The sequence below is a fragment of the Sorex araneus genome, chromosome 3 (genome assembly GCF_027595985.1).
Source record: "Sorex araneus isolate mSorAra2 chromosome 3, mSorAra2.pri, whole genome shotgun sequence".
Taxonomy (NCBI): domain Eukaryota; kingdom Metazoa; phylum Chordata; class Mammalia; order Eulipotyphla; family Soricidae; genus Sorex; species Sorex araneus.
The window spans coordinates 212389120-212414775 of NC_073304.1; the positions used below are offsets into that span (position 1 = coordinate 212389120).

The 25656-nt window shown below is 44.1% G+C and overlaps 1 protein-coding gene across 1 annotated transcript in view; it reads left to right on the forward strand.

The window, feature by feature from the left end:
* Positions 1 to 25656, forward strand: part of CA10 (carbonic anhydrase 10) — a 578576-nt gene that overhangs the window by 544232 nt on the left and 8688 nt on the right. Inside the window, exons 5-6 of the mRNA XM_055132899.1 lie at positions 7375 to 7470; positions 12769 to 12841. Of these exons, the coding sequence (XP_054988874.1) occupies positions 7375 to 7470; positions 12769 to 12841 (169 nt within the window). The remainder of the gene's footprint in view (positions 1 to 7374; positions 7471 to 12768; positions 12842 to 25656) is intronic.

Genomic DNA, 25656 nt, shown 5'->3' on the forward strand with positions numbered 1-25656 from the left:
CAAATCAGATATTTCAACAGCAGCAATAATATGTGCCTCCTCCACGATGTTTGACTCAAGAGGTTTGGGGTCTGCTGAGATTCAGGGGCCCACCCACCTGACTCTGCACTGATGAGACATTGCTGCCATTTGTTTATCCTTATTTTTTTTTCCTTTTTGATTTTTGGATCACACCTGGCTGTGCTCAGGGCTTACTCCTAGCTCTGTGCTCAGGGAATTAAACCCAAGTGAGCCATGTGCCAGGCAAATGTCTTACCTGCTGTACAGTCTCTCAGGCACTCAATATTTATCTTGAACCCACTCTCAAATCCAGCTGTCCTCAAGCTGGAAAACAGAGAACAAATATCTTGTACCTGTTCCAGTCCACCCCAAATCATTGACTTTCTCAACTTCTGAAAGTTTACGTCCTTCTTTCAATGCAATATTGAACATCGTTAATAATGAATCGGCCCTTCTACTTTCAGAGTCGCAAATCATATTTGCATGTGCCACTTATTCTAGTTTCTCAGATCAGCCAGTGGAAAATGCTAAGATCTGCTGGGATTGCCAGGACATTGTTTACAAGAGATTAGAAAAGGGGGAAAAAAAGTGGAAGCCACCTGCTGCTAGTGAGAGGGTGGTTCCATCTGTTGGAACATTCCTTCAAAGCAGAATCTTGCAGCTCCTAGGACTCCAGATCTTGATACACTATTGTTTTCAGGAGAATCACAAACTCTATTTTCAACTTAAAAAAACTCATTTGGGATCATAATTGCAAATTCTTTCATTGTTTAATTTCAACTTTGCATATCTCTGACATTTAAAATTCTTCTGTCAGTACATGTCAGGTAAACTACTTAATGCTTTGATATTCCTAGATATTGTGAAAGGATCACCACAGTCACGCTAAATAACATATCCATTGCTTTTACACAGTTACTATTTTACATCCATGTGTGTGGGGGGAATATTTCATTTAAGAGCCATTGTCTTAGTGAATTTCAAGTATATAAGAGCGTGCAATTACATGTGTTATAATATAAAATTACCTGTTAGCACCATGTTGTACATAACTGGAATTTGGAACCCTTGACCAACATTTCATTTCTCTCTCACACAGCCCCTGATGGCCACCATTCTAGTCTTTGATTCTCTGAGTTTGACTTCGTTGTATTTTCACTGAGATTGTACAGTATTTGTCTAAGTCCAGTTTTCTTCACTTTGCATAATGTCCTTCTGGTTCCCTCATGTTGTTGAAAATGGCAAAAATTTTTAAGACTAGGGAATAATTCAATTATGTGAACACACACCATCTTTTCTTTATTCATCCATCAGTAGACCTCTAGGTTGTTTCCATATTTTGGCCATTGTGAATAACGCTGCAGTGAATATGCTGATAACTCTTTGAGATTCAGATTTCATTTTCTTGAATGTATACCTGAACTTGGGATGTTTTTTTTCTATCTTACTATCATGGAATTTTTATTTTCAAATCTGTAAGTGACCTTCTTACTGTGTTTCTTAAAGGTTATGTCCGTTTACACTCCAGTCAACTGCAAAAGGATAGTCTTTTTTCACATCCTCATCAACACTTGTCATCTTTGGTTATTTTGATAAGAGGCATTCTAATGTATGTGAGGTGGTATCTCATGGTGATTTGGTATTCATTTTCCTGATGTTTAGTGATTTTTATTTGAGTTCATGCTGTTAAGTTGCCCGATTTCCTCATATATGTTAACTATTAGCCCCTTATTAAATATATGCTTTACAAATATTTTCTGTAGGTCACGTTTCCTGTTTTGGTTTGTTTCCTTGGCTGTATAGAAACTTAGTCAGATAAAATGCAATTTGACTATTTTTAGTTTATTGTCTGTGCTTTGGTGTCATGATCCAAATATCAATATCAATAAGCTTTTGTTTTTTCTGGTAGTTTTGCAGGTTCATGTCTTACAAATAAATGTTTAATCTATTTTGACTTGATTGACTCTGTATGTGTGTATGTGTGTGAGCGTGCACTAAAGGTTGAGTAAAAGTTCCAAGTTTAAGCGTGTAGGGCGTTTGCCTTGCACGCAGCCGACCCGGGTTCAATCCCCGGCATTCCATATGGTCCCCCAAGCACTGCCAGGAGCAGTTCCTGAGTGCAAAGCCAGGAGTAACCCCTGAGCATCGCTGGGTGTGACCCAAAAAGCAAAAAAAAAAAAAAAGTTCCAAGTTTATTCTTCTATATGAAGTATCCAGTTATTCTAATATCAGTTTTTGAAAATCCTTTCCCTATTATGTGTATTGGTATACTTGTCAGCAGTCAGTTCACTGTAGTTTTGTGGATTTATTTCTGGGCCTTCTGTTCTGTTTCATTGCTTTATATGTCTGCTTTTATGTCAGGATCATACATATTTTTATTACTATAGCTTTAGAATGTATTTAGAAACTGCCATAATGTGATGCTTTCAACTTAGTTATTACTTCTTACTCAACATTGTTTTGACTGTTGGGGCACATTATCAACTCCACATAAATTTTAGATTTTTTTCTATTTCTTTAAAGAATGCCGGTAAACTCTTGATAGAGATTACATTGAATCTTTATATTATTTCTTTCCCAACACTGAATTCTTAGATCATCTTTGAGATGTATGGGCACTGTATCAAATCTATAAGCCATAAATTTAGGATATCTTTCCATTTATCTGTTTGGGATTTTTTTTGGTAATTTCCTTTACCCATATTTTATAGTTTGCGATTTATAAGACTTTCATTACTTTGGTTAATTTTCTTTCTGAGTATTTTGTTCTTTTGATTTTTCACCAGTAAACATTTCATTGCATTTCTGCCTTTCCGGAAAATTTATGTTGTGGCCAGAGAGACAGTACAGAGGTTAAGGTGTTTACCCTGCATGTGGTTGATCCAGGTTCAACTCCTAGCACTGCACACGTTCCCCAGAGCACAGAACCAAGAACACAAGCCCCATAAGTATTAATGGTGTGTCCCAGACCCCCAATGTGAGTATTTCAAATGAAAGCCCATGTAGGGTGCTGGACTCGAGCATTTGGTGGCCAAGAAGCATTTCCCTGGCCACAAAGGACCCAGGGAATGGAGAAACAGGAACTGGGCCCCAAGCTGTTTGGTAGTCGGTTTATTTCTCTTTCCTCACAACGTAGTTTGTTCTCTCCCTTTACTGCACAATGGCAATTGGAGTTTTTTGGTCATAGTCCCACTAATCATAGTTCTATGATCCTAGTCTCCTGGTAGACCTCAAAGTCCTCTCTCCTCTTATCCCTTACATCATAGTTATATAGAAATCATGAAGGATGGGGGTACATTTAGTTGGGGTTGAACATTGTCATAACAACAAACAGATGTAAAGTCACTCCTTCGGGGGATGTTCTAGGAGATTAACTCAAGGACAAAATCTCATCTGAGGGTTCAGGACTCCAGATTACTAGGAGATCCGCTCAAGGGCAGTATTCCATCCAAAGTGTGTTGCTTTATCCTTTCCTCAGCAAGTGATCCTTTTAAACAATCATAGTAAATTTACTTCTTATGATATTTCTAGTCATTTCATTCTGTATGAACACAGTAAGAGATATATATAGAGAGAGCTTAAAGGTTGGCTCTTCCTGGGGACATCATATTCCAGACTATAGTCTTCAGGCCAGGTTACTCTTTTCTAATCCCAGTAGGGTCTTTATTCAGTCACTTCTTTTTGGGTCATGACAGAGTTTGTTCCCTGGCTGTCCTCTTACCTTATTATATTTCTTATGGCACTTAGCTTGTGCTTTTCCAATGCCAGGGTAGCTTACAGCTTGCCCTGTGTCCATCCTTCCCTTCATCAGGACCCTGCTTTTGGAGCAATAGGAACTAAGGGCAACTGAGGCTTAAGTCAAGTAAATATAGAGTAACTATTATTTGGACTCAATTAACTCCCATGTTACAAAGCATAGCATCAACTCTCTTCCTATGTCTATATAAAAAAGGACGTTGCTAAACCATGCAAGTGACATAAAGGAAAGGAAATATAAAGGACATAAAGGAAACGCAATATAGGATTATATAGTGCCTGATGGAACTGGGTGAGCCTCAGGGGCACTGTTGTGGGAATGACTCAATAAACCTAAGCTCCCTGAGGGAGGAGCAAGGACAAACCAGTGTCATCCAACACCCCACCACCAAATCCACGTTACTTTCCCATTTGTGAGTTGTAGTTATATTTTGTTTAACATTTGCTCCCAGCTCCATCCTTTGAAAGTCACTGTCATTTTGAAGGCCAACTCTGACCTTTTCAGTCAAGTGCTCTAAGTGTGAAATGGTATGAAGAGCAAGAGGCAGAGGGCCTGTGACTGACAGAATCTCCTGTAGCGAACTGCTCTCACCATCTTGCTGGGGCTCACAGTCTGAAAAAAGACTAGGCTGGAACAGAACAGTATGTATCAATCATGTGATGCCTGTTTATACCAGGTTTTTATAACAGGTTTCACAAAGGATTTTTGTTAAATGTTAGGATATAGCATTGGTACCTTTGTCAGGAATCAGTTCATAGGATGTTATATTATATCCTAACATTTAACAAGTATCCTTTGTTTCAATGTATTCAGATACAATATTTTCCAATCAATCTGGATACAGATTCAGAGACATATAGAAACTTGAAAAACTCACACAGCAAATCATAGGTGAGGATCTTGAACTCAAAGTGTTTTATCCCATTTGTTGCTATTATAAATGAGATTATTTTTCTTAATTTCCTTCTTGGATAATTCATTTTTAGCATAGAAAATGCCATCAATTTTTGTTTGTTGAGTTGTACACTGTAAGTTAACTGAGCTCATTTATTAATTCTGTTTTTGTATTGTAGGCCATGAGTTTTTACTGTGTTCTGCATATCTGCTTATTTCATCTGCAAATAAATATAATTTTATTTCTCTATGAATTAGATGCATTATTTATTTTTTGTGCAATTTTTCTGGCTATGGCTTTCACTACTATACTGAAAACAAATGGCAAGAATAAATATCCTTACTTTGTATTAGATCTTAGAGGATAAGTTTTCCATTTTCCCCATCCATTCCAGCTATGGGTTTTTTTATTTGCTTGGTTAGTTGGTTTTAGAACTATACCCATTGATGCTCACTGGTTACTCCTGGCTCTGTACTCAGTAATTACTCTTGGTGATGCTTAGAAATTATATGGGATGCTGGAAATCAAACCCAGGTAAGCTACATGCAAGGCAAACACCCTTCCTGCTGTCCTATGGCTCCAACCCGAGCTGTATATTTTTAGTACATCCCCTTTAGTGTGTAGGGGTAAGTTCTTTCTATGTCTCCTTTACAGAGCCTTTATAATGAATAATGAACATTTTGAAAAGCTTTTTCTGAATTTGAGATGATCAAGTAATTTTTATCTTTCTTTTAATGTATTTCTCATATTGATTGTTTTGTATGAGTTGAACCATCCTTCTATCCTAGAAATAAATTTCACGAGTTATAGTGTAATTCCTTTAATGTCCTATTATATTTGATTTGCTAGATTTTATTGAAAGTTTTTAATATTTGTATTCCCTGGGGACATCGGTTTACTTTTCTTTAAAAAATCTTTCTCTGGCTTTGTTATCAGGCTGAGGCCAGCCTCATAAAATAAGTTTGGAATTGTCCCTTTTGTTCTACTTGTGATTGTGAATTCTTCCTTGAATAATATGTGGTATTTGCCTGCAAAGCCTTCTCATCAAAGGCTTTCCTTTATCAGAGGTTTTTGGTATTAACTTTTGTTTGTTTGGTGGCCACACCGAGAGGTGATCAGGGGTTACTCCTGGTTCTGCACTCAGGAATCACTCTTGGCAGGCTCTGTGGACCATACGGGATGCCAAGTATTGAACCTGGGTTGGCCTCGTTCAAGGCGAGTTCCCTACTTGCTGTACTATAGCTCCAACTCTGTCAGAGCTTTTTGATTACTATTTCAATTGATTAATTTGGGCTTTTCCCCCCCTTTGGGGGTCACAACCAGCAGTGGTCAGTATTATTCCTGGATCTGCACTCAAGAATTATTCCTAACATTGCTTGGGGAGCCATATGAAATGCTGGGGATCAAACTCTGGTTGGCTGTATGCAAGACAAGCACCCTACCCATTAAACTATCACTCTGCCCCCAAGTTTAGGCTTCTTATTTCTGCTTGATTTGGTATATGTAGGTTAGATATCCAAGGTTTTATCTAAACTTTAAATTTTAAATTACACTTTTGAAACCTCTATTTTTAAAATTCTACAGATGTGCATAATTTATAAGTACAAAAATACCTGGAAATATATGCTAAATTGTTAATAGTTCTATTTCTTGTGCTAGAATTTCAAATGGGGACTATCACATTTTTTTTCTATTTTCAGTTTGTTATTAAAATGACAAGTTCTTTCCTGTTTTTAGAAATCTATCATAAGGGTTGAAGATAAGACTCAGTGGTAGAGTGCCTACATTGCATGTGTGAGTCCCAATTTGAGACCCAACCCCCCAAACTGGCAGTGGGGGGTATGGAGGGGAAACACAGTTCTTTTAGAACTCCATGCTGGAGGTGAATCCCAAGCAGAGATTAATTATACAATTTTTCCAAAGAAGCAAAGTCTCAGTGAGGTAGAGTTAAGTTAGTGAGGCATCTGTTTAAACATACACCTGTGCTATGTTTTATAATTACAGGGTTTTTTAAAAAATTAGATTAGAGGGAACATTGAATTTACTGGAGCCCAGGTACAGTGGTTTTTTCCCCTGCCACCCACACAGCCTGTTGTGCAAGGGGATTCATCCACAGATGGATGATTTTCATTGCATGAGGTTGAAGTTAAGACCTGAATTAGCAGATGACCTGGACCGGCCAACCAGTGCACTGGGAGTGTCAGCCATCGCTCTCTGGCCAACACTGCCGCATCGAGCAAGCTGGCCAGTCTCCTCTGGACTCCCTACACTGACTGGGGACCTGACAATTCCCTACTTGCCCGGGGCCAGGAGGAAGATTTACTGAGTGCCAACGACAGCTGTGGGTGCAGCTGGGAGAGCACTTCTCCCCTGCAGCCCAGTTCCCCTCCTAATAAGGGAAACTCACTTTGCACAAACACTGTCTGGGAGAAGTCCTGGGACAGAGCCAGAGCCAGATGGGCTTATTAAAGGCAGGATCACTACCAGAAAACATTTGCAAACACATCGGGGTATTTTTGTATGCGGGTGTATGTACGTGGGGGTGCATGCGTTTTGCACACACATCGCCCTGAAATCCCTTCAACTGTGAGGCGGTCTTGCCCATTGTTTACAATATACCTGATAACGTGTCCGTGTGTGGGGCGGATGTGCTGAACCCTCACACCTTGTAAGGCTGAATGGCTGCTCTTATTCTTAATTCTTATTCTCTCCCTCCTTCCAGGTGCAGCTCATCCACTATAACCATGAGTTATATACAAACGTTACAGAAGCTGCAAAGAGCCCAAATGGATTGGTGGTAGTTTCTATATTTATAAAAGTAAGTATCTTGCATGAACCCATCCTTTGCCTCTTGCCATCCCCACCTTAATTAGAACATCAGTCTCCAGTCTCTTTGGAATCATACAAAGAGCAAATATTTATCGTCCCTTGTTGAACCTTGACATCTTCCCACACTCCGAGAAGGTCAGGTTGCTGACATATGAGCATGTGAGTGGGGGGTCAGCCAGGGATTGGACCCAGGGACTCACACATGTCAAGGGAACTACTGAACTACACCCCATCCCCCTGGCTACTGACTTTTATTATCCATGAGATGTTTGAAAATAAGGGCGTTTTCAGTGAGATGTAAAGATTTGGTTTCAGTTCAGAGCACCGGGCCATGAGAAGTCAAGCAGCTCTCTCCGAGGGAGAAGGAAGCTTGCTGAATCGGAGCAGGCTTCAAAAGACTCAGGATGGAAGAGAGGAGAAGCAGGTGGTTCGCTGACAACACACTGGATTAAAAGTCTGTCCATCTGTTGCTCCTTGGCAAAAGAGAGTCCAGGCAAACCTGAGATGGCTCTCCCTTCCAAGCTCTGCCTTTTGAAACGGCTCCCTCCAGCCACTGCTTTGAGTATCATAATCCCCTCCCTGGGTCCCTCCCTCATAAGCATCCACCAGAGAAAATGAAAGATCACCAACGCCGGCATTTTGACATTCTAGGGACATCCCACATTTCCCTACCCATCCTCAACAGCAATTTCCAACTTAGTTGCTTCTCATTTGATTAGAATTTTGAAAAAAAATAAGAATTACTTTGAACACTCGATTCCTCTGCCCCTCTCGGAGAGCCCGGCAAGCTACTGAGAGTATTTCGCCCACACGGCAGAGCCTGGCAAGCTACCCGTGGTGTATTCGATAGACCAAAAATAGTAACAACAAGTCTCACAATGGAGAGACGTTACTGGTGCCCGCTCGAGCAAATCTATGAGCAGCGGAATGACAGTGACAGTGACAGTGATTGAAAGGAGAAAGAAATTATCTTTCCGATATTGAAAGAATAAAAGGAAGATAGAAGAAGGAACAGCTATGGGCATGACAATTCTGCAAACTAGCCATCACTGTGCTCAGGGGCTGGGCAAGTTCAGACCTTGAATGGCAGAAATGCCCCAGCCAGAGCTTGGAATCTGCTGACGGTCATGGTCAATGAAAATGCAACTCCTGTGTCTCTAGCTCTCCCAGGATACCATCACAGCTCAGCAGATTGGGCTCAGGGACACCCCAAGCACTCTTTTATTTCCACCCCAAAAGCCTCCAGCCACTTTGCAACAAGTTCTTTGTCCCGATGAGTCCTTCCCCTCCAGGCCCCATGGTGCCTCCTTGAAGTCTCCAGTCAAGCCTGTCTGTGATCTGAGCAGAATGGGCCCCATGGGCAGGGACATCTGTGATTGGTGGCTGTCCTGGCTACCCAGGCGTGTCTCTACCAAAAACAGGAGGGGGCTTTTGTCCAGAGAAGCATGTTTTTCAACGGCCAATCCTACTTCACACTTGAGGGTACACACCAAGGGAAATGACTCCTGACACAGGTGCTGCAGATCCCTGCAGTCAGCACAGACACTCTAATAAGCAGCGGCTTCTGGGTGCCAGGCATGGGTACATGCACTGGATAACTCTTTTTTAAAATTTAACCCTCACAGTAAACTGTCTTGGAGTCCCCCTCTCACAGACAAGGAAACTAGTTTAGAAGCTGTGTCTCAGCAGCCGATTCCAGACAGGACCCCTACCTGACTCTAACAAAATGACCCAATCGACACTGTTTGCCTCTGAAACAGAGCTGGGAGAAAGCCCCAAGAAGACAACATATAAAAATATCCCCTCTAGGGGCTGGAGCAATAGCACAGCAGGTAGGGCATTCGCCTTGCATGCAGCCGACCCGGGTTCAATTCCCAGCATCCTGTACGGTCCCCTGAGCACCACCAGGGGTAATTTCTGAGTGGAGAGCCAAGAGTAACCCCTGTGCATTGCTGGGTGTGACCCAAAAAGCTATATAGATATAGATATAGATATAGATATAGATATAGATATAGATATAGATATAGATATAGATATATAGATATCCCCTCTAGTGCCCGGGCTACCCACCAGCAGGTTTTGAATTTCTGTCCCCCTCACCTAAGTGACTTTTGACATTGATCCCGTATTTCACCACTTAATCATCACGTCCTGGTTTTCGTTTTCAGTAATGCCAGTATCATTTTCATTTTGCTTTGTTTGGCCACACCCAGCTGTGCTCACAATTTACTCCTGGCTCTGCACTCAGAGACCACTGCTACCTGGCTTTGGGAGACCCACTGTGGTTCAGGGTCACCTTACCCATTTAATCTCTCTGGCCCCCCAGTACAATTTCTTTCCACTTCACATACTAGTTGCAATCTCCTCTGTTTTTCTGAAAATAATAACAACAATAATAATCATTCTATGAAATGTGCAATGACTATGCATTGAAAGACTGGTAACAAACTACACTCAATGTTGTAAACCTGCCCCTATGTCACAAGGCTGGGTCATGCTTGTCCAGGGCTCTGTTCCCCTTCCCTCCCCTGACTTCCCCAATGCCAGACTTTCCGTGAAATCTCCCTCGGCCCAGAGCAGCTTCTCCCATTGTGCCTGGCCTTTGGTGGGTGTCAGCCTCCGCCCCTGACTCTGATGCTCTTTGCTCAAAGTCCCTGAGTCAGTGAATGTCATCAGGCAGCACAAGCACTTTGCAGCTGACAGGGTGATTGATAGGCTGGCAAGGGAGCCTCCTCCATGGCCAATGACTGGCATGTTTCACTAGCTCTGCAGAAACGCTTACTCCACTGAGACCACGCCGTGCTTCCCAGCATCCCAGCATCCCAGCTGCTTCCCTGCGGGTTGTATGCTGTGTGTGTGTGAGTTGTGGGGGCTGGAGGGGAACTCACAGTCCATGCCCTGAGATCAGTGGCAGGACAGTGTCTAGTTCTGCATCTTCTGGGCCGGCCTTACCCTGAGGGATTGGCCTCTTCTTGCCCTGAGCAAACCTGAGGCTTTCTGGCTCGATCGTGACATAAGCCAGAGCATTTTGTGTCTTTGTCCAACAGAATCAATCCCAGTGGCTCCCCGGTGAGCTCTCTGAGCTGTGGCTTGTCACTCACTCATCCCCAAACACAAATGAATGTAGGACACGGGCCAGCCCTGTGCTCAGCACCGGCACCAAGAAATGAGGCAAACAAAAGCTGGCATCTCTCAAAGGCACGCGACCTGGGCAATCCCCACTCCTTCCAACCTCCTCCCCCTCCTGCTCCCTGCAGGGTGAGCAGAGACAGAGACCCCACTTCGAAGTCAGCTAGGACCCGAGAGATGTCCTCCAGGCCCAAGGCTGAGCCAAAGAAGGGTTGGGGTTATTGGCGGAAGGAGAAGACTTGTTTATCTGTAGGTTTTATTGATCTCTGTCCCCACCTAGCCCCCCACCCTTGCCATGACCCTGGAGAAGTGGGATTTGGCTGTAACTGCTGCTCAATCACACACCATTAACTTCCCACTTAAGCTCCCTGACACCAAGCCCATATTTCATCCTCTCACCCTGCGGCCAGCACACTAGAACCCACAAATCATCCCCGTGCACCTTGGGAATTTTTTCAGTTCTTTCTTCATCAGCTTGTCAGAGTCCCATCCGCATGTTAGCTTTGCCCAGACCCACCAGGTACCCGGAGTCCAAGGTACCAAGTGGAAGGTGTGGCACAGGCCCTACCCGCCTCCAGGAGAGATTTTGGCTCTTCTTCCGGTCCTTCTTGAGGCACATCAACCCAGTCAGTTTCAACTCTCTTAATAGGCCTCAGAGAATGTCAAACCAGAAGCAGAATCAGGCTTCTGAGGAAGTATTGACTTCTACTGGCAGTGTATTGACTCTGGGGCTCTTCTCCGAGCTAGGATGCTCTCACTTCCCCCAAGACTCTCCAATAGTGCCTGGAGCGTGTCCTCACCACATGAGCAGGGAACTCTGTGGGAAAGGAGACAGTCGGGGGAAAATAAACAGTGTGTTTCTCCAAACTCAGAATTACCTGTTGCTTGTCTAATAATCATCATCATCAGCTGCAATTTTTCCAACCCTCAGAATAAATCAGATTTAAAATGTTGCTGTGTCACAACACCCGATTAGCAGCTGAGGAGTAAATTACAGAGCAGGGCAGAGCTGAGCAAGGTAGGAGAGAAATGACTAGGTTGAACAATGGCTCCTCAAAAAAGACTGAGGAAAGAGGGATTCTTAAGAAAATAGAGCGCACTGTGCTAGGGGAGCACATCACAACCTACAGAAGGTGTTTCACTGGCTTAAGTCCCTTAAAGCTTGCCTTGTTTCCCAAAAGAAGGAATTTTGAAACATATGGCAAGAACATTAAATCTGAACTTATCCCTGATGGCTATAAAGGCACTGGAAAAATATTTCTTGGAAGGAAGGAAGGAAGGAAGGAAGGAAGGAAGGAAGGAAGGAAGGAAGGAAGGAAGGAAGGAAGGAAGGAAGGAAGGAAGGAAGGAAGGAAGGAAGGAAGGAAGGAAAGAAGGGAGGGAGGGAGGGAGGGAGGGAGGGAGGGAGGGAGGGAGGGAGGGAGGGAGGGAGGGAGGGAGGGAGGGAGGGAGGGAGGAAACTGGAAGAAGGGAGGAATAGAAGGATAATTGTTAGGGGCTGGAGTGATAGTACAGCAGGTAGGGCATTTGCCTTGGCACACGGCTCACCCGGGTTCGATTCCCAACATCCCATATGGTCCCCCGAACACAGCCAAGATTAATTCCTGAGTGAAGAGCCAGGAGTAATCCCTGTACATCACTGGGTGTGACCCAAAAAAAGGAAAAAAAAGAATAATTGTTAACTGAACGGATGGTTTATTGATTCATAAAGTGATGAGCAGTGATTTCAGGCTATACACACACAGAGATTTTCTTTTCATCTTTTCTTCATCTCTTCTATACCTTTATCTCCTTTGACTTTTCTTCTTGCTCACACACATATGCTCTGTCTACTTAGATAGCCATCCTCTCATAACAAGCCCCTCCCTGTCTCCTGTTCAAAACTCTCTATGCCAAATAAGACCCTCCACTGGGGTGGTCTTTTACCTCACATCCATGAGTCTACCCTGACATTTTTCACACTAACATAAACATATTCCTCTTCCTGTTTTCCTTCCCAGATGGGAGTTTCTTGGTCTATTTGATTTCTGAATTACCAGCCTTCTTAGTGGTTGGCACATGGTAGGACTCAATAAACATGTATTAATAAGTGAATGTAAGAGATGTCTATCTTGTATCAGTACTTCACAGTCACTAACCACTTTCTTTTCTTCTCCAGGTTTCTGATTCATCAAACCCATTTCTTAATCGAATGCTCAACAGAGATACTATCACAAGAATAACATATAAAAGTAAGTCTGGCTCACTTTTCTATACAGCAACTATACCACAAAGATTAGCCCTGTCTGAAGGCAGAAAGCCAGAACTGATCGTCTCTAAGGGCCTCTTTCAGCTTCATGTTCTTTAATTCTGTAGAAAGTCACTCTGGAGAGTCAGGGTTGACTAAGAAGAAGCTCATTTCAAACAGAAGTCCCCAGAGTGCCTTTGTCATCCACGCTTGTCTGAGGCAATCATGATTATGATAATGATGGTCATCACTAGCCCAAGGATTGGTAATGAGCTGGGGGATGCTACTAACTGATGAACTCCACCATGTAAGCTGCCCACATTTGGGTCTTTGCCAATGATGTGAATGCAAAAGAGTTCTCCAGGTAGCTTAGATCCAACATCAGCCCCAGCGGATGCCTCAGTTGGAGGGCTACCTCTCTCTTTGTGTCATTAGTTGTCCTGGCTGGTAGAGCCAGCTGTCAGATTGTGCAATCACACATTCCCATGTGTGAGCCACTGATCTAGAGGACTCTCCAATTTCCTTGGTCGTCCAGGATGTTACACCCCCATAATCCTCAAGCAACAAAGAGACAAAAGTATGTGGTTGGAGGAAGAGGAGAGAAAAGGTGCTAGTAGTATCACCCATACCAATCCCAGAAGTTGTGGGATTTGGGGGCAGTTATGTGAGACCACTCATGGCGATGAATGAAATCCATGCAGGTGGGGGGCAATTTGGGCTTATTGTAAGTGAGATTTGATTTTTGTCCTCCATCTAGGAGCTTCTACATTTGAACTGTCTCCAGATTTCAATTTTTTGTTTGTTTGGGGGACACATCCAGAGATACTCCTGGCTCTCTTCTCAGAGATCACTCTTGGCAGTGCTCAGAGGATCATATGGGGTGCAGGGGATCGAAATAGAATTTTCCATGTGCAAGGCAAGCACCCTATCCACTGTACTGTCTCTCCAGCCCCTGATCTTCATGTTTTCAAGTTAAAATACTACGTCAAGAACTCTGAACCAAGGAGTACATAATTCTCAGTTGCTCCAGGTGACTTATGTGAAGTGGGGAGAATATAGGTGTCACTGTCAAGGCGGGAGGAGTCTACCAATTTCCTTTCTACCCACTTCAGTTACTTAGAGAAGTGCCTGGGGAAGTTTAGGATGAAAGTCTACTTTGAGCACCGGCATGGTACAGATTTCATGTTTCACCAGCTCTGCACAGCAGTTGTCAAACTGCACCTGAGTCACACTTGATCCACCCAGTGTGGGAAATGATCCCTGCCACCCCAATTTCTCTGGGAGCTATAGAACTCAGGCTGAAGCAAGGTACTGCTCTTGCAGGAAAAGGAAGCTCAACCCTAACTTTTATTCAGGTATATGATAGGTGTATCACTTTTCCTCATTAAAAAGTTTTAGAAGGAGATAAGTAGTGAAGTAAGGGAGTTTATTTAGAGATTATGAAGAAGGAGAGAATAACATGTTCAAGAGTAAGGGAGAAAGATATAAGTGTGCATCTCAGGTTGATACACAGGTGAATCTCCGAGATTAAGTATGTGCCCACTTGCCATTGATAAGTTAGCTTTGTAGTTTTCTCTCCCAAACTGCCCTCATATGGTACTTTCCACATGGATAAGAGCCCATTACTAGAATGCTATCAAAGAAAAGCACTTTGAAATTTGAGGTCCATCTTCACAATCTCGCTTTGGAACCACACCGCGGGTGCTCAGGGATCACTCATGGTGGGACTCATATGGGGTGCTGAGGACTGAACCTAGGTCAGGCATGTGCAAGGCAAGTACCCTACTGGCTAGACTATCTCTCTGGCCCCTCACCGTCACATAATGTCACAGCTTTCCCCCCCCCACCCCCCGTCACAGCTTTTTGTTCCTCTGAAACATATCCTGTAGGACTCCGGATTTCTCTGGGGTTGGCACAGATGCCAAACAGAGTCTTATTGGGCCTCCATTCCTGGGCCCACAAAGGGAAACTGGTCTTCGTGCTGTTTGGCTACTTTAAGGCTAGTGACAGAATGACTTCTTTAAATCACATCTTGGTTTTATTACTTCTAGAGAATTCATTGCCAGCCCTCCCAGTCTATCTGCATTGCCAGCCCTCCCAGTCTATCTGCCTGCTTCAAAATTTTCACTAACCAAATGTTAAAAGATGCCCAACTAAAAAAAAATTTAATTGTTTCCATATTTTGGCTGTTGTGAACAGTGCTGCAATAAATATATAAGTACAGATGTCATTTCTACTGTGCTCTTTTGCATCCTTGGGATATATTCCCAGAAGTGGTATTGCGGGGTCATATGGAAGCTCAATTTGGTACATCTACACAATGGAATACTATGCAGCTTGTTAGGAGAGATGAAGTCATGAAATTTGCCTATAAATGGATAAACATGGAGAGTATCATACTAAGTGAAATGAGTCAAAAAGAGAGGGACAGACATAGAGGGACTGCACTCATTTGTGGAGTGTAGGGTAGCATCACATGAGGCTGACACACAACGACGGTAGATACAAGGGCCAGGGGGATTGCCCCATAGCTGGAAGACTGCTTCATGAGCGGAGGGGAGAAGGCAGATGGAATAGAGAAGGGATCACTAAGAAAATGATGGCTGGAGGAACCAGTTTGGATGGGAAATGCATGCCGAAAGTAGATAATGGACCAACACAGACCTCTCAGTGTCTGTGTTGCAAGCTATAATGCCCAAAAGTAGAGAGAGAGAGTATGGGGAATATTGTCTGCCATGGAGGCAGGGGGAGGGTGGGAAAGGGGGGGTATACTGGGGATATTGGTGGTGGGGAATGTACACTGGTGGAGGGATGGGTGTTTGATCATTGTGAGATTGTAACCCAAACATGAAAGCTTGTAACTGTCTCATGGTGATTCAATAAAATTTTTTAAAAAATTTTAAAAAATTAATTAATTAAAAAAAAGATGTCCAACTGTATTCCCCATGTGCTCTTCATGGGCCAGAGCCCCGTGGTATCTGCTCCATCAACCTGCAGTGATGATGGGAAAGGAGAAGGCAGGAGGGACCATAGAGGGAGCCACTCCCTGACTCGGGAATGGATAATCGTTCATCCATGGATTAACAGCATCCATGCATGTCCTGCCTCATCAAAGACACCAAACAAGGCTTCCAGAGTCTAGATGGGCCATATACCAGCCTGCCTGCCGTACCATAAGGGCTCGCAGCAAGCTCCTCCCTTGGAAGGAAAGATTGGTGTCAGGAGAGGGCAGTGGTGGTGATGAATAAGCCAGGACACTCAGGGAGATGGGACTTCCCCTCAGAGAATGAAGGAAGATGTTGCCAAACCCCTCCCCTTCTTCATCCACGCGCCGTGGAACCGTCGCCTTGTGCACACTTGGATGGCTCCACCAGGGAGATGTGTGTGCAAAGAACCCACGTTATAGCTGCCCACAAAGATGAAGTCATTTAACTTTTGTTAATGAGAAAGGCATGAAAATTAAATTAAAGGTTTTCAAATCATCTTGGATTTGCAGTTTAGGAACCATGAAAAGCTGTGAAATCACATATTAAGCCCAGCACACCCCCTAACAGATTGCCAGCCTCAGAGCCATCTCCAGTGGGATTTCCTTCCCTATTCTCCCTGGGCACAGCTCCGGTCTGATCAGTATTAAGCAGTTCAGGAGAGGTGGAAGCCTCGTGTGGGTTCTGTGTTATCAGGAGGATGGCCTTCTCCAAGAGTAACTTCAGTCCCAGTGCAGGCAGTGGCTGGACAGCCAGGGAGCAACATGCTGTTGGGACCTAGGGTAGATGGCTATTTTGTGGCTAAGGAAAACTTAACATTTGCCTAATTGAAAGGAAGTGTTCCTCCCGACTGCTACCCCAGCAGGCCCAGAGGAACTCAGGACCCCCTGGGGCAAGAGTGGAAGGAACAGCAATGTCAACCCCCAAAGCTGTCATTCATTTGTTCACTCACTCCACAAAAACTAATTGGGTAGCTCCTGAACGCCAACTGATGGAAAGATTATAGAACACATTTCCTGTCTTTGAGACTCTAGCCCTGGAATGGAGGAGACAGGCATATCAGAGCCGATTATAAATACACATATAACAGGGCAGCATTAAGAATAGGAAATAAACTCTTTGGGAAACAAATGTCGACCAGAAAAATCTGCACAGAATTACATGGCAAGATTGCACAATGCAGGTGTCATTTTGTTATAACTGAAAGTCTGCTTAATCAGGACAGCAAGACAGAATCTGGTGAAAAAACACAATTTTTATTTACATTGGCTGGCAAGGCTAAGGACCAAAGTTAGGCAAAGCACCTGAAGTGATTGGCCTGGGGACCAGGGGTTCCAGAGCGCACTTATATAAAACATCTTTGGGGCACATGACTCCTGATCTAGGATGAGACAGAGAGTATAGTCACTGGCATCAAGTACAGATGATGTTGAGGTTACAGCATGGCACCAAGGCACAGGAATGATATTGGGGTTACAGTACAGCAAGGGTATCTATTTTTTTGTCACCCAGTGATGCACAGGGGTGACTCCTGGCTCTGCACTCAGAAATTACTCCTGGCCGTGCTCAGGGGACCATATGGGATGCTGGTGATCGAACCCGGGTTGGTCGCATGCAAGGCAAATGCCCTACCCACTCCAGCCCCAAGGGTATCATTTTTCAAAGGGAAGTATAATCTTGGTTATGTCAAGGGATGTTAGACAACATTCTTTCCCTGAAATCAAGAGGTCTTCTGGTTTTTGCAGTTAAGATCATTTACAAGTTATGAGTCACACATTACAATTTAAATTAGGACTGCAGAGATTAGAAAGGATTTCCAAGAGGGAGGGGGAGGAAGGGAGGGGGTGGGGCTGGCTGGGGAATGGGCTTTGCAAACCTAGACACCAGCCTCTCCAAAAGCCTGGAGAGCTTTCCAAGGACCAGGAAGAGCTCAAGGAACTGTCTCTGTCTTTGGCTTCTGATGCACCAACAGTCCACCCAGCAAACATTGGTCCTGCCTGAATGAGCAGAGGAATGAATGGGCCTCCAAGGTAGCAATGACAGGAACAGATGGAGTGGCAGCCAAGAGGGTTTGCAGCCAGATCCTGAAGGGTCTGGGGAGTTTATCCTGAAGACAAGTTGAGGAAGTGCCTTCTGGCCTCTGAAGACTCACTCCTTCACTCCTAGATGTGTCAATTGAGGAAAACAGGAGCCCCTCCTTTGTCTCTCTTAATCCTTGCCTGTCAGACCCAACAGAAAAGAAAGGCAACTAAAGAGACCCCACATGGAGAGTGGAAACAGTTTCCAGAACCCTAATCATAGGTATTTTGTACTCTTACCCATTGGGGAATAATGGGAGGTTGCACCTTTATCATATGCCTAGAGGGAGTAACACTGCAGGGATAATGATGCCCCATGGAGGACACTATGGCAGGAAGGGATTGATTTGCCCAGCAGGAAACCGCCAGCATTCTTCCCTCAGGCTAAACTCCCTGAGGCAGGGAAGGCTGGTCTGGCAACAAGCAGGGGAGATTCTGGGCACTAGGAAACAGCTAGAGGGTGAGAAACAGGGGCCTGGCCGGCTCTCCATCCAGCAGCAGGTTATGCTAATTCTTGCCCCCCCCCAGTCCAGTGGAGATCATGTCACCTGCTTGGAGACATCTACCCACTGTACCCTGCTTCTACACTTGGAAGTAGGACAGAATCCATCACCTCCGTACCTCCCTCTGCGCTACACGGGAACCCCTGCTCTGGATTTCTCTACTCTGCCAACCAGCCCATTCTCCCATTCACCTAGAGTCACACCCCAGCACAGCTACACTGTGCCCAGCTCACTTAGATGCTGCACCCACTCTGCAGAGTGCTGAGCGCCAGGAACAAGTGAACCAGCTGTGCATTTCCACATCCTCTGCCCAGCACCACTGTGCAAACAAATCACTTCCGAAGTCACTTAACAATGAGTGTGTGGTGGGGTGTCGCGCGCCGCTTCGTCCAGCGAAGAAACACGCAACTCGGAGATCCTTTTGGCTGCGATTTATTCAGGAACTTTCTCATGCGTTGGAGAAGAAATCAGGAACGGGGACGTGGAGTAAGGAGGAAAAGGGGACGCATGAGGGAGAACCGACTAGCTAGGTGACTTCCCCCCTTATATACTTCTCCCTGCCTGTTTGCCCTCAAGTGTCTGCAGCTGATAAACCAGCCATAACTTGTGAGCGTGACAAGACATCCTGATTCCCCATCAGGTGTTGCTCACGAAGCATGGTGCAACCAACAAGAAACAGGTGTTCACGAAGCAGGTTCCATGGAGGCTCTCCACAGTGGGGGGTGGAGGGGATGTGTTCTGAGGGATGCTCACCTTGGCACTCCCATGGACCCCTTGCTAACTGCTCTCTCTGTGGGTCTTTTGGGTAGCTCTGCTTCCAGTTTCAGGTCTGTAGATAAGCTTGGGCAGCTTGGTGCAGCGTGGTTCCCATTTTTCTGGGATCAGCCCTTGTCTAAGGCAAGAGCTTCTTCTTCTGGTGGAGATGAGAAATGGATCAAGATGCTTAAGGGCCTAAGCTTAAAATTTACACGGTCTTGCTTACTTTCCACTGGCCAATCAACTGATGTGGCCAAGTCTAACATCAAAATCCTCCTATGGAGTGGGCATGCATGGGAAGGGAGTGAGCAGCTCCTAACAGTGTGCTCTTCTATAGTGGGTGAGTGCAGACTCAAAGGTAATTTTTTGTGTTCCTATCATGTGTTATTCCCTAAGAAACAACCAGGCAGGGTTCAGGACCAAGCCAGACTGCAAACTAAAAGGAGAAGAAGCATGAACAGCATGACTTTGAGGTCTTCAAAATTTTTTTTTTAATTAAATCGAGTGATATCACAGTGGTTGGGCGTTCGCCTTTCATGCGGCCAACCCGAGTTTGATTCCTCTGCCCCTCTCGGAGAGCCTGGCAAGCCACCGAGAGTATCAAGCCCGCGTGGCAGAGCCTGGCAAGCTACCGTGTGTATTGGATATGCCAAAAACAGTAGCAATAAGTCTCTTAATGAGAGACGGTGCCCGCTCAAACAAATCGTTGAGCAACGGATGACAGTGACAGTGAAAATTAAATCACCATGTGGAAAGTTACAAAGTTTCCAGGCTTATGTCTCGGTTATACAATGCTCGAACACCCGTCCCTTCACCAGTGCCCATATTCCACCGCCAAAAACCCCAGTATACCTCCCACCTCCCCACCCCCCACCCCCGCCTGCATAGCTGATAAATTTCACTTCATTTTCTCTTTACCTTGATTGCATTCCATATTTCAACACAAAATTCACTATTGTTGTTGATGTTTCCCAAAAAAAAACAGCCCTGCTGACAAGGAAGCATTTGATAGTTTTCCATTGCTGAGAATGAAGAGATATGAAGTCGCACGGCTGCGATAGTGGCTGTGCAGTTTAGGATTTCTGCATTTTAGTATTTTAGTAATTAAGTCCAGGGAGATTTATGTTAGAAATTGCATCATTTCCCTTCCTGGGGCAGCATGGGGGTATGGCTTAGTTCACAGTCTAGAGACATTGGTGGAAGCAGTTGCTGGTACCAAAAGTAGTCTAGCTGGCCTCTGGATTGTGGTCATCAGCAGCAGAGCGGCCACACAAACATGTGGCCACCTGGGTCGCATCTCGGCGGAGCACGCACAGATATCACCCCGGCCCGAGACTGCCCACATGCGTCCCACTATTTTAGTTCCAGCCTCTTTTTTTTTTTCTTCCCACGCCACCGAGTTCATACCTGCTTAAAAGTCCTCATAATATGGCGGACGTCAAATTTGTTTTAATGCTGATACTTTATTACACTAAACTTGTCATCAGCCTCTTCTATTAATTCTGACTTTGATTCTGTTTCTGAAGAGCCATCTCTTCGCTTTTTGCCTTTATTTCCTCTCGAAAGGGACTTAAGTAACCACAGAAGTTAAAGGCATTTTGAAAGTTCAATGTCATGCAATCCTAAACTCTCAGCAACTTCAAGTTACCCCTTGGTATGAGATAAGAAGAAAGCAATGTGACTCAGAGGGACAGTGGCTAACTGTTGTTTTAGGTGCACATTTATAACCAGAGAAGGATAGAGATTACTCTACATGGAGCCAGTCTTTCTCCTGGATGCAGTTGTAATGAGAAGTCACATGAAGACTGGGCACAAAGAATGATATAATCTGCTAATAAAAGGATCACTGTGGTAGTTTGCTTAAGACTAGATTCTAGAGGGGCAAGGTTGGGAGATGATTTAACTATCCAAATGAGATGCTGCCACTCAAAGAAGGCTCATGTGGATGGTCATAAGAAATTTGGGGGTATTTTTGTAGGAAGAGATAAGTGGTGTCTTGATAGCTCAGATATGTGAGATGTGAGACTTAGAGGAGTCAAGGAAGACTGAGTATTTTAACCTCGGAGGAAGCCTCTTCCATCAACAGAGATAGGGTGAAACCATGGATGAAGCACTTAGGGGTGGGAAGGAATCAGAAGCTAAGAACATGTTGAGCTTGAAATGTCTATGGAGCATCCACAAAAAGGTGGGGAGTAGGCAGTTGGCGTGTGAGTCTGGATTTCAGGAGCGAGAACTAAAGCTATAAATGTGGACGTCACTGGGATCCAGATGGCATTTAAACCCAGATGAAATCATGGGAGTGAGCCTAAATAGAGAAGAAGGATGGGACATGTTCTTACTTTTGAAAGAGCAGCTCCAATCTCCGTGACTTCTATTGCAAATCATTTCTAAAGATAGCTTTTCACTCCCAGCCCAGAGAGGCTCCTATGTGTCTGGCTCGTGGGCTAGCAGAGGAAGGACAGGGAGGCAGGAGCTAGCATGGAAGCATGGGGTAAAATAACAACATAACGGCAGCTGGTAGGTCACAGTTCCTTTGTCTGGTTTGAATGTAGATTGGATGATGGGAGGTGGGGTGACATTGTGCAAAATCACTCTATAGAACAATTAAAAAATAATTTTGGTTAATCTCTGAAGAGAAGGGGCTGGAGCCATAGTACGGCAGTGGAGTATTTGTCTTGCACACGGCCCACCCGGGTTTGATTCCCAGCATCCCATATGGTCCCCTGAGCACCACCAGAAGTAATTCCTGAGTGCATGAGCCAGGAGTAACCCCTGTGCATCACTGGGTGTAACCCAAAAAGCAAATAAAAATAAAAAGGAATCTCTGAAAAGAAGAAAGGAGAACCTTGGGAATTTAGGGATCTAGAAACCATGGTGGTGAAGGCTACCATACTCAGGGAAACAATGTATTCTTGTGAGGAGAGATGAAGCTAAGTAGATTTGGGTTCCTAGCACTATCATTTCCTTTGCTATGTGACTTGAAGCATGTTTCTTACTGATTCTGAGATGAGTTTTCCTCACAAGTCAAATGAGGTCATTGATACTGATACTGGGAGTATGCGGGTAGGATTAAACAAAGGAATAAGTTGATTGCCTAGACAATGAAATAAAGAGAATAATACTGGATGTTTCCCAGTCATCCTAAGGTATGCGGCAGTGAAGCCCAGGATCCTGAAGGATGACAGGCAGGTCATTATGGTGCCAATAAAAATTATGTTCACGGTAAAGACAATATCAGGCACAGAGACAGCAGAGCTTGCTTACTTTAAATGAAGTCCAGTTCCATACTGTGGATGGTAATGTCCTACTATTTCCCTGGGAAGCTTAGCTTTCATATATGTAAGCAAATCTTATAAAACTCGCTCACTAACTCAGACTGGCAATGGAAAAGACCAGCCTGAATTAATTTCAGGCTGAATTTAGAAAGTCTAAAGAAAATCCATTTTATTAAAGTTAAATTCCCCCTTCAATAGATTGAGGGTCAAGTCTGAAATCGTGACATTGAAAAATGGATTTTTTGAGTGGAATTTTAGGCCTAGTTATCAATAATTTACATGAGATATTTTAATTTTTTAATGTAGTATATTGAAATAATGCCAGTACACCTCCATTTTCCTCCCATTAGTTAATTAGCAGGCACAGAGTCTCCATTACATCAAAGGTAGCATTCTTAGCATTTTAGTATCCACCTGATTTCATCAGGCTAGCTTTATATTTTTTATTAAGTGACAATTTCAAACAGTGAAATTGTGAGTAGGAGCATGCAAAGAGTCTTCTTAAATGGATAAGATAGAGCAGTTAATCCATATATATAATCCTACATCATATATCAAGATTTCTTTCTTCCAGTGTTCGAGGACAGTGGACCATTTCTGTGGCTTAATTCTCTTTCAATATCACATGCTCTATTCATTTCATAGATATTCTGTACCATGGTAAACTTTGGTCCAATGAGAACCCCAAAGATCAAAGATTTCAAATTAAAGATAGCCTGATTTGATCTGAGTAGATCTCCTCCGAACAGGACAGGGACCAGACCGTAGGCATTTGAAGAACTTTTCAACACAGTGTTTTGGCAAGTGGTCCAAGCTTTTCAAGCAACTTTTTCAATTAAACATGTTTATAAATTTGCTTGAGTCACCCCGCACCTACACACACACACACACACACACACACACACACACACACACACACACACACACACACAAAAGTCCCTGCCACTCAGCCCTAGCTGAAAGATGAAGGTGTAAGCAAGGAAGAGAGACTTGTAAGTGCCTTATACTTCTCTGATCCTCAGAAAGAGCTCTGTGTACTCACTCCTCAGAGGGACGCCGACTTAACTGTGATGAAATATCACCAGGGAGTTTAAGCATATTGCTCCCGGAGTCTTTCTCTATGCTTAATTGAACTTGTAGTTTCATTTCAAAAGGATGGCTTTAGAACTCTGCGCAGAAAGCAAAATGCAGCACACACTTTGCATGTTGCAGTCAAAGCACTAACTCCAATCATCAAGAAACAGAAAAGTGGCAGCTTACCTCCCAGAGTTCTGTTCTCTGGGGCCCTTTTTTCATTTATTGTTTTTATAAAACAAAACAATCATCTGACTTTTTTTTTAGATAATTTCCTTTTTTTCCATTTCCGTTGAATTTGCCTCCGATTATAAGAGGAAATGTCATTCCATAGGAGAAAATGGCCAAGTAGTTCCGTATTGATCAGAAGCAAGTCCAGTATTGATCTTGGAACTGCCTGCCTTTTCTCATTGACAGCATTCTCTTTGAATGGGAGCTTCATAAGCAGAAAGCAGGTAGTGTTCAGTCTCGTAGGGGGTCCACAAGTAAATCCCATGCATTTGCCAGGGACTGCTTTGGAAGTGTAGGCTAAGCAAATGATTCCCTCACTCTCAGAGGCATTTCATTAGTGCTTCTTGTTAAACAGGGAAGATTTAGGACATGGCTCAAAGGGCTGGAGCACATGCTTTTCAGGATAAAAGCTCAGTTTGACCCTGGCACCTCATGGTCCCTTGGTCACCACTAAGAGGGACCTCATGAACCCCTTGAAGTGCCAGGAGTGGCCCCCAAGCACTACCAGGTTTGGGAAAAAAAAACAGAACAGAAGGAAAATTAAAATTCAACTTAGAATTGGTATCCATGTATTAATAGAAGATAAATCATAGGGGCCGGAGCGATAGTAGAGCGGGTAGGGTGTTTGCCTTGCATGCGTACAACCCAGCTTCAATCCTTGGCATCCATATCATCCCCCAAGCACCACTGACTGCTGCACCCGAGGACATGATCATCAGTGGGGAGTAATTGGTTCTTTGACCGGTCAGTCACTCAAGAGATCCCAGTGTTCTTTGATACCAGAACTGAAAACTGCTGGGCTTGTCCACTGCCCTGCCAACCACAATAAACCAGTCTCATGGGTAGAGATGGGGTGTAACAAAGCAACATACGACTTTCAAAATTCAGTCCCTAAAAGATAGATCACTTGAACTGTTGAATGCCAGACTTCGGGACAGAGAGGTAAGCCTGAATACGAACATTCCTTGTTAAAGGCACACCAATTCTAGCACCGTAAGAAGGACTATTCAGGTGTATTTGGTGTATAAATAGGGGAATGCCATGGAATATCAGTCTTACCCTGATGTCCCGGGATGTACCTTATGTGGAGTAGTAGTGAGCAACCTGTATAAACAACATTGTGGATTGGGACCTTCTAGTATTTGCCCCACCATCTGACATCATGTTACACCTTTCTCTCTCCCTATCAGCCCAGCTCACTAGCAGGGGCAGTGGCTGTGCAGAAACTATTTAGTCCATTCATCCTATGTTTACTGTGCACCCATATGTAGGGGACCTCACACTGGGGCTTGGGGATTCAGAGCTAAAGGATGGAGATCCTTCTCTCCTCTGCTGCCAAAACTACCAAAATTCCCAGCTTAGTGGGCACATTCAAGTAGGGAAGCAATTCTTGGCACACCAACTCAGTAAATCAAGTGAAAATGTACCCAGTTGGGGAGAATCAAGGGGCCCTCTCATGGGTCACTAAGTGGTTATTGCAGAGAAGTTAGGAAAGAACTCTCCAGGGAGCAAGAGGGATCACAGTACTCTGGGCAATTGCTGCATGCCCACCGGATTGAAAAGCATGATCTCATGTATTCCTCAGATAAATCTTCCAGGCAGGCACTCAAAGTGCACTCAGGTTGCATTGAGCACTGTAGAAATGAGCTTCTCCCACCTCGAGAAGTCTGAGTTCAGAGGCCCACGGAGGTCAGCTTCACGGTCAGTTTCTGCTAAGAGTCTTCCTTCAAGTTGCAAAATTCCTCTGTATCCTCATACGGCAGCAAGAGGGGGAGAGAGCTCTCTGGGTTGCTTGTCCAAGAGCTCTAATCCCATCACCCTCATGACCCAGCCACCTCCCAAAGGTCCCCACCTCTAATTCCATGCCATGGGGGGCGTGAGGGTGGGAGTTCAACCTGTTAAATAGAAGACACAAACA